Here is a 12,459-nt window from a genome sequence, read left to right on the forward strand (position 1 = left end):
GGCTCGCCCGGCCCCGCAGGACGCGGGGCTCGGCCGCGGGCGGAGGGGAAGGAAGGGCTTTTGTCTTCACCGCCTCCCCGGCTAGGACCGCAGCCCCGCCGCCGAAGTTGTTTTCGTACCCCTCGCCGCTTCTGATCGCTAAGACGAAGCTCGCTTCGGCAGCAGTCTGCCGAGAGCTACCAAAAGCGGGCTTTCTGCGGGCTGCCGGCGTGTGCCGTGCGGCCGCAGCGCTCGCCCCGGCGTGGGCGCAGCGCGGAGCCGCGGGGCGCGTCCCGGCTCCCTTACGGGCGGTCCGCGGGGTCGGCGGCTTCGGCGTTAAGCCTCGCAGGACGCTGCAGGAAAGTTCGTGCGTGTGTGTGCGTAGATAGGAAAATAAAGGGTGACCTGGAAGGCTCTGTCAGAACGAGACGCGTTGTAAAGCAGATGAATTTAAATAGCAACTAAAAATTTCCAGTGCCTGCAGGACTTAGCTTTCAAACAACGAAGGAAATGGGTTATTGCAAGTGTATCGGCCAAAGAGAAGCTTTTTAAACAAACGGGAATAAACAAAACCCTTGTTCCTCTCCTTTTTTAACAGGATGGTACTGGGGCAACATGACTGTTGCTGAAGCCAAAGAGAGATTACAGGATGCCCCCGAAGGGACCTTCTTGGTTAGGGATAGTTCCCATTCAGAGTATCTACTGACGATTTCTGTAAAAACCTCAGCGGGACCGACCAATCTACGTATAGAATATCAAGATGGCAAGTTTAGACTGGACTCTATCACTTGTGTCAGATCCAGACTCAAACAGTTCAACAGCGTTGTGCATTTGATTGAGTACTATGTTCTTATGTGCAAGGACAGAACCGAAACACCTTCAAATGGAACAGTTCATCTTTACTTGAACAAACCTCTCTATACGTCTGCTCCATCTCTGCAACACCGCTGCAGAGTAACTATAAACAAATGTACAAATCGGATTTGGGAGTTGCCATTACCAACAAGACTAAAAGAGTACTTGAAAGAGTACCAATACCAGGTATAAATGTCTTTTCTAAATGCCTCTAATGTAGAGTAACTTTTAAATGCAATTCTTAAAATCAGCCAGAGAACTGAGTAACCAGTTGTACAACTCAGCATGGAATTCACTATCAAAACAGTGGCAGTTCTGGGGGAAAGGTTTTTATTTCAGATGCCACAAAGGGAGACTTTATGTAGAATAATCCCACTTTGCATCCTCGGGGGTTTGACAAGGTGGCATGCTATTCTTGCGAGGAGAGAGAAGCCAGGAATCTGTCCAGATTGTGTTGCTTTGTCAATAGCATAAAATACTGCACTAACTGTCAAAATGCTAACTGAAGCAGTGGGACCGGGAGAGACTGCAGAAGTGGTCAGAGACATATGAGAGTGCATAAGTATCTCAGTTGTTCGATTCCAAGATTAATTTGGTGCTGGTGTTCGTATAATCCTGAAAGCTTAACTGGATCACACTGTGATAATCTTGCCAAAGTTATGCAACTAATCAAATCCAGTCAAAAAAAGTGATCATGTATTCAGTTTTGGTTTTTTCAACTGTAATTCTTGTGCTTTTCTGCAAGCAAAGGAGTACTGTATGTAATCAGTTTAAAACATTATTTTTCAAAGTTCGCTAAAAGCTGACCTTAAAGAGAAATGCCACATCTTTCATAGGAACCCAGTATGTTGCTGATTATACCAGATTGGTATCCCAGAATCTTTAACATGTTAACATCTTCCCAGTGGTGATATATCCATGTTATTACTATTAAGCCTCTTTTGGTTGAGGCTTTAGGACTGTACGCTGCAGGCTTGCAGTTGCTCAGTTCCAATGTCAACACATGGATATCAGCAGTTAGAGCTGTCTTCTACAGTGTAGAATGTTTTCTTCAGCTTGTTTCCCAAAATGTGGGGAAATATGATTTGGGGTTTTTTTTTGGAGGGGGTTGTTTTTTTTGTTTTGTTTTTTTTTCCTTAGTTTTTTTTTTTTTCTTTTCTTCTAATTCACCATTGTAGCTATTGGACTATTACTAAATAAAGTAAATCAAATTGCACAACAATCTCCCAATCTTTGTATGTATGGATTTGCTACTATTCAGGAAACAGTGATCTTACCAACCTATATAATTTCTCAGCTAATACTCAAATAAATGCACATGTATCAGTGAGGATGAATACCCCTGCTTTGCCTTTGTGGTGCTGCTCAAAGGTAGAGCTGGATTATGTTCAGATTAGTGGCTTAGAGGCTGCCTGCTGAGTTCCCATAGTTAGGTATTAGCATAGGACATTGCTTTTTCTGTTACAGCAGTCCTCCAAATGGCAAGAAGGGACTAAGGCCCTCGGTACCCATTCCTCAGTCTACATGTGAAGTATTTAATAGAAGAAATATCCAGGATGAGAGTAACAAGGACATAGATTCATCCTCAGTCAAGCATTTCATAGTTTTAACTCTTTCCCTAGCTTTTTAATTAAAGCAAATAGACCTGCGTTTGAACAAGGAGGGTTGTCAAGACTTGCTGTGATCTAGCCCTGCCCAGGCTGAAATAGAAACAATATAAAAGAATCTTCTTGTTTTCCTTGTGCCTTAACTGTTCTGTAGTACTGTCAAGATGCTCTGTCCCTTCTCATAAACTCTGGGGCACTGACCAGCTTTTTTTGTTGCATCTAAACTCCCAGTGTTAGGCATTGAGTTTTGTCATTAATGCACTGGCAGAAATGAGTAGCACGGCCGCTGACATGAGGAAGACACCAAGAACCTGAGACAGAGGGGATGGTCCCTTGGTATGGCAAATGCTTGATATGTTGTTCTCTCTGTGGAAAAGGTGGCTTTTCTCCCTCTTCCTCCATGGCTTCAATTCTCTTTCCCTGTTTTTAATGCAATCTTTAGTATAGAAATGGGTGGAGTTTTCTCCTGAAAAACAAAACAAAAGCTTTTGTTATGTAAAATTTTTCTCCACGCCCTGCCAAAATGTAGCAGATAGCTGGAAGTTTTTCACCTATCACGGCAACCACCCTCCGGTTCCCTCCCAGAAGAGCTCTTGTATTCCAGGTATGGGTCGTAATCACACGGTTCTTCTGTGCTTGTCATCTGTCTTGCTAGGATCTGCCACCCTGAAGCTGAGGAGGTTTTCCTGTGAGCAGTGCCCATGAAAAGTGTTCCCATGAATACGGTTCTTTCATCCTGATGAATCTCTGTTCTTACAGTTCTTGTCTAGCTCTACCTTGAGATGAGATAGCTGCTATACGGAATAACTTCTGTTAACAGTAAGAAACATCTAATCTGCTGCTACGTTAACCTTCTACTTCTGGGCATTTTTAGCCAAGGTGATAAACTTGGGGTCTCAGTGGTGAACACATTATGCTAAGGTTCTTCAAGTTCCCTCCAGGCTAGCCCCTGGCCTGGGGATTTAAAACCACAAATACCAATGCTGGAACAAGCAGACTGAGAAGATAAGAGCTTTGGGGTGCAATGAGACAGTCATGTTGTACATGTAAGAAGTGATTTACGTCTCGTTGCTGGCAGCCTGCTGTGAGCAGTCACAGGCCAGGTACACCCCACGGCAGAGCCAAGCTCTGAGGAACGACACGGGGCAGATGCAGGGCAGCTCGCTGGGCTTTTTGTTAGCGGTTCTCCAAAGCACAGGGGCAAACGGCAGGCTGAAAACAAGGAGTGCTAGTAAAGTGAAAGGTGGCGATTCTTGTAAATAATCAAGAGTAGTTACTGTGATGTGGAATCAAGTCACCAAACATTGAGCATACTGACTTACGCTTCGTATCATTTGTATTAGTTACTGTGAGGAAAAGTAGGGTCTGTAGCTATGGTGTGCTCGAAGCAGTGAACAATATTTTGAACAGACTGGAGGGGGAACTAGTCCTCTTTGTATGAAAGCATAGTTCTTGTCCTCATTAGGATGCCAGCCCTAGGGTTGATGCATTGCACTAGTAAAACTAAACCACACTATAGCTTGCTGAAAGCTCGGCTTCGTTCTAACGCAGCGCAGGAGAATGACTTGTTCGGGTACAAAAAAATCCAAGGACAGCACATGATTAGATTACAGTGGTGCAAAAATGTTGCATGTAGACCTTGTGAATTTGCAGGCACGATCATGTTGTCCAAACATTTTAAAAAAAGTTCCAGGGCTTTTTTTTTTTTTTACTTTACAGATGTTGTTGTGGCTTGTTTGCAGCACTAGCTTTTAAATTGCTGGCCCTTCAGATTCCAAAAATTACTTCTAACTGATACATGTCATCTTGAATTGCTAGTACAGAGTGTTCAGTGAAGCCAGTTTCACAGGTTCAATACCTGTGAGTCAACCAAAAATCATGATAAGGACTTTAATCCTAAGTCTTTTTTTACACCCCATGTGTTGGTTTGGTTTTTCATTTTTGAGTCTGGAGGTTTCAGATTTTCCAGCTTATACCTGGAATGTTAGTTGCTGACAACTTCTTCATTTTAATTAAGGGAAAGCTGAGAATCCCACAATCCTAAAAGGTGATGCTTGGGGAAAAAAAAAAAATTGCAAGATGAATGATGAAAATGGAACTGCTGACTGTATTTAGTTGAGCACTAAACCTAGTAGAAGTGTCAACTATGGCTCCATTTTAGTTGTATGGGTATTTACCTGCTGCTAATATTATCACCAGAGACAGAAAATGGTTCAAATACAAGATGGGTGGGTAGAGTGGGAATGTAACCAAGCAGCTGCGCCCATTGCATTAGAAGTAATTTTATTTTAATCTGATCTCATCAGTATTGTCCTAATTATATTGTATATAACAACATTCTAGATAAACAATATATAATTATTAGCAAGAAGGAAAATTGCTCACTAGAATATGGGGGCAGAAGGGTTTATTTTTATATCTCAAACCAATCCGGAACCTACAGGGTTCTGTAGTTGCATGAATTGCTGTATCTTAGCAAAGTGTTCCTGTAGGTAAACTACCTTGTTAAAGATCATAGAAAAAACTTTATTTACTTACATGCTGTATTCAAGAACTTTTTCTTGTATTCCTGATAAAATTCCTCTGCATTTTTCCTTTGGCTAAAAGCCTAGGATCTAGCAGAAAGGAAGTCAAGTGATGTCAGGGCTTTGTTCTTCTTAAGCCAAAACACATGATGGAAATGGGAAGAGATACCTTTAGACATGGGTGTCGTGTCTAACAGTCATTTAAAATAAAGTAAAATAAAACTTTTGCCGATGTTGCTGTCATTAAAATAAATCTAAGTGTCATATTGACTGCTAGAGGAAATAATGGCTTGAGGGATTCTAAAAGTTGTATTACTGATTCTCAATAATTATAAGAAACTTTTCTGTTGAAAGGAGAAATTTTGTTTTTTAAAAACTATAGCAATAAAGTAAACTTCTAGTACATAAACCATAAAATTTCCAAACAGAATAACTAGAAATTACTTGAAAGGTCTGAGCTGGTTAGTGCCCTATACACAAAGGAAATGGGGATGACAAGCTACTTTGGTATCTCAGCCTAGCTCCTGAAAACCACTTCTTTATGAGTGTTAACTTCAGCAGGTCTCAATATTTTGCTAAGCCCTTAGCATGACTGAAAATGCCTGGAAACAACATTCCACCGACATACAACTTTGGATCACCAAGGTCTGAGCTCGCTTTACAACATGGCGGTTTGCCACAGTATTGCTGAAATTCAGTAATTTCTACAACGGGCTGCAGATCAGTCAAAGAAACTGGGAGACAGAGCTGGTGCTGCCAGGGGCTGTGAAGGGCATCGGTGCCGACCATCGCTGGTCCTCATCGGCTGTCTTAGACAGAGGGCACGCTACAAGCTAGGTAAAATACAGCTGCCAGAAAACCAGCTGAGAAGCTACGCTGCTTGCTGAGGAGGGAATTGCCTTTCTGGCTTTTGGTGTCTGAGAAGGGACTGAAGGGAAAGAACATGAAAAATCTATCAGCTCCTATGAGAGGTGGCACTTCTTGCAAGGTGTATCAAATAACTAACCACCAGGACTAGTATGATGCTGAAAGGTGTATTAGTAGAGCTTAAAGGTCCAGGGGAGTGACTAGTATCAGCATAGTTTGAAACCACATATAAACAAAGTCTGCCTAGATAACTGAATTTTGGGGGAAAAAAAAAAAAAAAGCTTATAGCAAAATCAGTCTGTCCTGGTCCCAGGGTTGCCAAGGCGGGGGAGGGATTAACTGTTTATTAATCACGTTATCTACAGGACTTTGAAATAGCCAGTGCCTCTGAGAAAGTCTGGGGAAATGTAAAAACATATCACCATAATTATGGTGTTTAATCTGCCTGATAAATTGTGGATTTTTTTCTACTTAAATGCTATTTAAAAAAAGGATTGCAGCTGTGTTTTGTTTTGTTTTCTTCCAAAGTTGGAGCCATTAACTCTCCAGGAACTGAAATACCAAAATAATACCACTACTTTCTATGGTATTAAGGAGGAATAAAATGCATTTTTTGCAATATTTATATTAGCATAAGGAACAAGCTGGCATTTAGTAGGAAAAAGTTTAAACAGGTAGTACCCAGGAAAAAATTTAGTGCTGAGTGCTGCAAAGAACAAAATACGTTTAAAACCCCCCACATTCAGTGTTCCTGCCTTAATTCTTCTTTCACTGGCAGGCAGGGTTTTTGTAAGTAAATCCTTTTGTTTTCAGTCAAATTGTTCCAAAATTGATGTTTCATAGCTGAGAATTGCAATTTGGTGCGCTGTCAGTTAACAAATAGTGAATGCAGAGGTATGTTCAACGTGGGAAAAGATTCAAAGCCCAGTGCAAATTCTTTTGACTTTATTGAGGTTATTTGGATCAGGCTTGATACCAACAATTATGTAAGAAACAGTTGTAAGACTGACAGTTGAAAGCTGTACAATCCCTTTTCAAAACGCTTTGTTACAATTTAATTGTATCTCTTTAGGTTGCAGCCCTGAAATAGAATCTGTTTAGCTGAATCTCTGTACCCACACTCAGTTTGTCTCAGGGGAATCTCCAAATTTGAGGGGATTGTTCTGGACACATATTACACACATCATACACTTGCTTTTTTCTTACCCAGTGTGCTGCTTGACACAGTCTGGAGGGCAGAAGAAGTTGTGGATCAACTGTTACTGTTTATGGGATTTTTAGCCGGTTCATTTTCTTTTAGGAAGAGCAATATTAAATAAGAATGAGCCTATATTAGCTGCAATTTACCCATCTGTAAAGTGGGCAGTGGACTTAACATTTTGGAATTTATCAGTGGGGGGTGAAAAGTTGCTTATATTTCAATTAACACTGATAGGAACTTAAGCTGCAATGATGGTAATATCCTTGACTGGTTGCATTGCTAGGAAGAGAGAAGAAAGTAAGTTAGGGAAGTGAGATTCTTGTCTAACTAGATTGCAGTCGAAGTGGCATCGCTGCTCCTTTGTGAGCTGAAAAGCACTTCAGATGCATGTTGTCTGTGAGGGAAGCTGCCTGCAAAAAGATAACTTTTCTGGAAAATCATCTGTTTAACTCCCCTGATGGAGGATGCAGTGCCTACTGCAGGCTGCTTAACTTGCCCACTGCACCCATGCATGCAGGCAGGTTTCATTTTGAAAGGGAACAAAACAGAGTAAGTGAATTTTTAATCGAAGGGTATTTTTTGTTTGAGAACAGGATGTATGGAAAAAGTATAAGCAGTGGCAAATCTCTTGCTAGGCTACCTGTAAAAACTTTCCATGAATCGTTACTAGCTCCTGAAAAGCTTAACCTGAAAGTAAGAACCTTTAAAAATATAGGTACTGTATATGAGTTTGTCCAGGTCAAAGCCTGGGAAAGAAACAGAAGATGACAAAAAGCAGTAGTTATCCTCCTCCTAAATAAAACCAACCTTCCAGTCTTTTATCTAAAATGCTAGACAACCATTTCATATACTGTAATTTGCAAACAAAACAAGTTGGTTTTGTGAAAAGGTTTCAGACTTGAATCTTAAATCCCTTTTACTTATTTTTCAGTGTTTGATTTTCAGGCTAATTTGTGAATTTTCTTTGTTTGTTCTCACATTATTAAAATGGTTGCTTTACATTTAAAAAATAGTTTCATAAGTCTGGAATAAATATTTAGAGGCTTGCAGTATTTCATCTGTCTTCTCAAAACATCTTTAAATTAAACTTCAAAAACAAACACAGAATTACATTAATTCATATAAAGAAAATGGACTAAAAATTCTGAGAAATACTGAGTCACATTTTGCAAATATTAATTGCAGGGGTTTTATTACAATTAATTCATTGCAGAGATTCTTTTTTTTGTTTCTGGAATGAATCCAAAAGTTTTGCATTTGATGCCTGCTCCTTTTCTTACAACTATTCTGCATTCAACTTTTGGCTAGAGATTATTTGTATCAAAGTAAACAGCATTAAGAATTAATTCATTGCAGTACAGCTAATAAACACTTATTTTTATTACTGAAACAAAGGTGAATGTATAGACACTATGCAGTCACTTCAAACCCCATGTTTTAAGATGTTTTGAAACATTCCATGCTATATTTTAGCTACATGCTGAACATGCCTTTTAATAAAACAATACTTTTAAGGAAGTTCATGACATGTCACCTACATTTTGTACTCTTTGCTCTCTTCAAACTGCATTTAATCTAAAGCCTTTACTATTTCAATGAATGGGAAGTTATGAAGTATCAGAATAATGTGAGCAGCACCCGGGGGGCTGTTCCCCTTCAGTGAGGCACTTCAGTCCTGCCCGTCACCTTTTCTCAGGAGTGATACGGAATCACTTTTGGAGTAGCAAATGCCACGTGAAGAGTGACACCCCCTCCCAAGCCACAGTCCAGTGCCCTCAAACCCTGCTGGCACCCAGCGCAGCACGCCTAAGCTCCGTCTACAAGTTGGGCAACCTTTCCATACCAAAATCGTCCCGTCCTTGGCATCAGCCTGGTTTTTGGCGGCTGGCGCAGGAGCCCTGGATATTGGCATTATGGAGGGCCACGCTTGCAAAGGGGACCAGGGTGAGGAGGAAGAGGAGAGGGAGGAAGGGAAGGGATTATTGCCTGGGACGGCAGTGGACGGCAATGGCTTGCAAGACCCTCATCTGGTCTTCAGGCCACCGAGTTTGGGCCACCCTGACTTATGTTTTCAGTGGTTTTGAGATACATCACATTCAGAAGTGTTTTCTGTGCTCTTCTTTCTGAAAATGACAGGCAAACATATAATATGTGTTTCTTTTTTTTCCATCTTCATTTCAGAGGTTTTGTGAGAGATTTAACCAAATAGATGTGTTTTTAATAAACAAATCTAGAGGCTCATATTTCTTTTCTTTTGTCCTTAAAGTTGGAATGCTGTCCTACAGACAATTGAAAACAGCATAGTCCTAATAGATTAAATCTGCTTGCACTAGTTTTAAAAACACATTTTGGCTCTTGTTATCAGCAGAAACAAATTAGTCTGTAGAAAACAAAGAAAATATGTACATGCTAGCATACAGCTTGACTCTTAATTAGCACAAAGGATCCTCTCAAACGCTTTTTTTTTTTTTTTACATCTCATTATTGTACAGAGTTTCTAAAAAGATTTGGGAGTTTTAAGTAAGCTTTAAAACAAGTGCAAGGTAAATTTAAAAAATCTGGTATTCTGACCTGGAATAACCCACATGTAAAGAGAACAGCATAGTCAGAAGAGATGCTGCTTAGCTTGGTTCCCACAGATTTGGACTTGCTACCCCAAATTCAGCAGTCCTCAAAAGTGTGGCATGATGACCACCAGTGATTCCCCAATCCACAGAACCAGTGAGAACGAGGTCTGAAGTCTAAAAGTCTGATGATACTGATGTGCGGGATTGGCTGTGGTCCACCAATCTACAAAGTCTAGTAAATACTTTTTTAATCTACATGGTTAGCATTGAGACTTGAGCAGAGTTAGTGGGGAGTTGAGCTGAACCCAAGCTGGCTCAAATATGTGTGTGCGTATCTATATCTATTTGTCCCCAAAACTGGAATAGGACCAAACCATCCTCTGAAGTTTTACTGAACTCGGACCAGAACTGAACTGGAAGAACTTTAGTCAGGGCTGAACCCAAACAGAACTGAAATTAAAAGTTTAAGGGTTTCTCTCCTTTGACTTAAAAGCATTACCTGTGCGCATCCTTGTTCTGTAACTGCGGAGTATAATCAACGCCTGGAGTGCATTGCTGAAGATGAACTCGAAACACCAGTAGTGCATTTACAGTTTCTGCTAGTGAATGTGCAGCACTAGTTATAAGCTAGTGGAAGGAAAAGGAAACACCAGACTTCCCCTTTAATCAGACTTGGATCTCTGCTGTTATCCTCCTTCCTAGGCTTATCTGTTTCCTTTCACTGCTTTCCTTCTTTGCATCTCTGTTTAGACTGTAAACAAAGACGGGACTAAATGCTGGCTCTGTGACGGCTACCATTTACTTGAGTAGGAACCGGAGTTGCTCTGTGCGTATCCATATGTTTTGCTAACTTTCTAAGACATTCTTGGACAGCATAAAATAAATAATCCTAATTGCCTCATCTGGCAAAAAGATATAGTAAATGCAAGTGATGTAACTGCTTGTCTTCATTTTCTATTTTAAAATGTAGGCACATTATCTGCAATTAAATGCAGCTGTCAGGATTACAATGATGTGATATTTTAAGTCTCCAAGTTCGGTCACTCCAATTCCAGATATAATACAGTTCCTTACATCGTGACTGGAAAATAAAAGCTGCAATCAGAAATACAAGAAGCTAAGAAAGGAAACTTTCAGTAGCTGTACAGCGCTGTGCTGAAGAATGATCATAGAGATGGTTTGTGGTGTTCTCTGCTCCCTGTTTTGTGTTGTTTACAAATGTATTTTCTCACAACCGGTATTACAAACTATCCATGACATGAAAATTTAAAACCACCTCAGCTGTACTTTTGCTACAACAGCAGCATACTTCTCATCTTAAGAGTTACCGATGACTTACTTGTGTGGTTTCCAGTGTTGTCGAGGTCATAGTAAATACATTAATGCATCACTCTGAAACAACCCATAGGAGTATTTAAGTTTTTTTATGTCGGTGTTCCTAGAAGACTAACATGTGTGCCTGAGACAAAAAACATTTACTTTGGTTTCACAGATGTACTGGAATAAGATATTGTTTCTCAATTATTTAAAAGCCATTTAAACCCCTTGTATCAAATTTATTGTCTGGAAATAATCCTAGATAAAAGCATTATGTCAATTAAACCAAAATACTGCTTTAAAATTGCCAAATAAGTAGCATCTCTGTAGAAGCTGGCCACATAGTGAATGCATATAATTTTTTAAACATTTCTTAAATCCAGTGTACAAACTTTGCCTTTAAGACTGTGATTTACATTCTACATCCACATAAATTCTCAACTTTGCTGTCAGCCACAGGAAAATCAAAGCAAAAGGATCCAAGCTTTCCGAGTGTGACTAAGTGTGTATCTTTATGCAAAATCTTGTGGATAAATATCATGTTAAACATACGCAGTATGTGAGCTCTACCAATAATACTTTCAGTTACGTTTTTCCATGGCAAATTATTTCCTGGGTACAATGCCTAGGAAAGGCATGTAAAGGTTTCCATAACAAACTTCCAAATACCCTTAAATCTGTACGACTAGTCTCAACCGACTGTGCAAATGCGATTCACACAGCGGCAACACTTCTAGCAGCAGCTGCAGCAACCACCTTTCCTGCTTTTCCAGAGGGTAGGCATTAGCAAGCCGAGCAGACCGCAGCCAGCTCGCTGTGGTTGTCTGCAGCTTCAAGGTAGCATGTTCCAGCTCTGCAGGATCTTTTTTTTTTTTTTTCTTTCATCATTACTGCGGTCCCGACATGAAAGAAAAGGGCTGACGCTGCTCAAGCCCGTGTGACACCTACGTGAAGATGGAAAAAAGTTCTTCCGTGATATCTGATAGGAAATGACACCGCCTCGTTTTCATAGCTCTGAATCAGTTTTCTCCTTCTACTGTACTTTGGTTTCAAATATTCGTATAAAATGATGTGAAAGAGATGTTTCTGTATTCAATAATAGATGAATAAAAGTACGAGAATGCGTGTAGCGCTGTGGCAGACACAGGTTGGATCTTACTTTACCAAATGGTTTTCATCTTACTTTACTAAATGGTTTTAATCTATGAAGTTTCATTTTGAGGCTGTTCAGATGAAAGTAATGAAGCTAAATACACATAGTATTCGATGTAAGGCTGCCGTGCGTTTGATACGATGGTACCAGCACCTGGATGAAGTCTGGCTTAGCACATACTTGCAAACAGGAACCGGTATTCCTAGAGAGTAATGAGATCAGCTGTTTCTCATGTCACGAAAACTCCATTTCTGTACTTTCTAATTTAATTTTAGATACGACGCCTCCACTGGCTACAAAAAAACCCAACCCAAACCACCCCACCACCCAGATGCCGAGAGCGCAGCAGGTCCTCCGAGCTCCTGGAAAAGCACCTCCCTGGCGGAGA

At 40.4% G+C, this 12,459-nt stretch overlaps 1 protein-coding gene across 1 annotated transcript; it reads left to right on the forward strand.

Annotated features, from left to right (window-relative positions):
- Positions 1-567: 567 nt before the first annotated feature.
- Positions 568-1,662, forward strand: SOCS2 (suppressor of cytokine signaling 2). The gene has a single exon (XM_010561874.1). It carries the CDS (start codon positions 595-597, stop codon positions 1,024-1,026), a length of 432 nt encoding a protein of 143 aa, XP_010560176.1. The 5' UTR covers positions 568-594; the 3' UTR covers positions 1,027-1,662.
- The last annotated feature ends 10,797 nt before the right edge of the window (positions 1,663-12,459 follow it).

This window comes from Haliaeetus leucocephalus, unplaced genomic scaffold (genome assembly GCF_000737465.1).
Source record: "Haliaeetus leucocephalus isolate CR32 unplaced genomic scaffold, Haliaeetus_leucocephalus-4.0 Scaffold151, whole genome shotgun sequence".
Lineage (NCBI taxonomy): Eukaryota > Metazoa > Chordata > Aves > Accipitriformes > Accipitridae > Haliaeetus > Haliaeetus leucocephalus.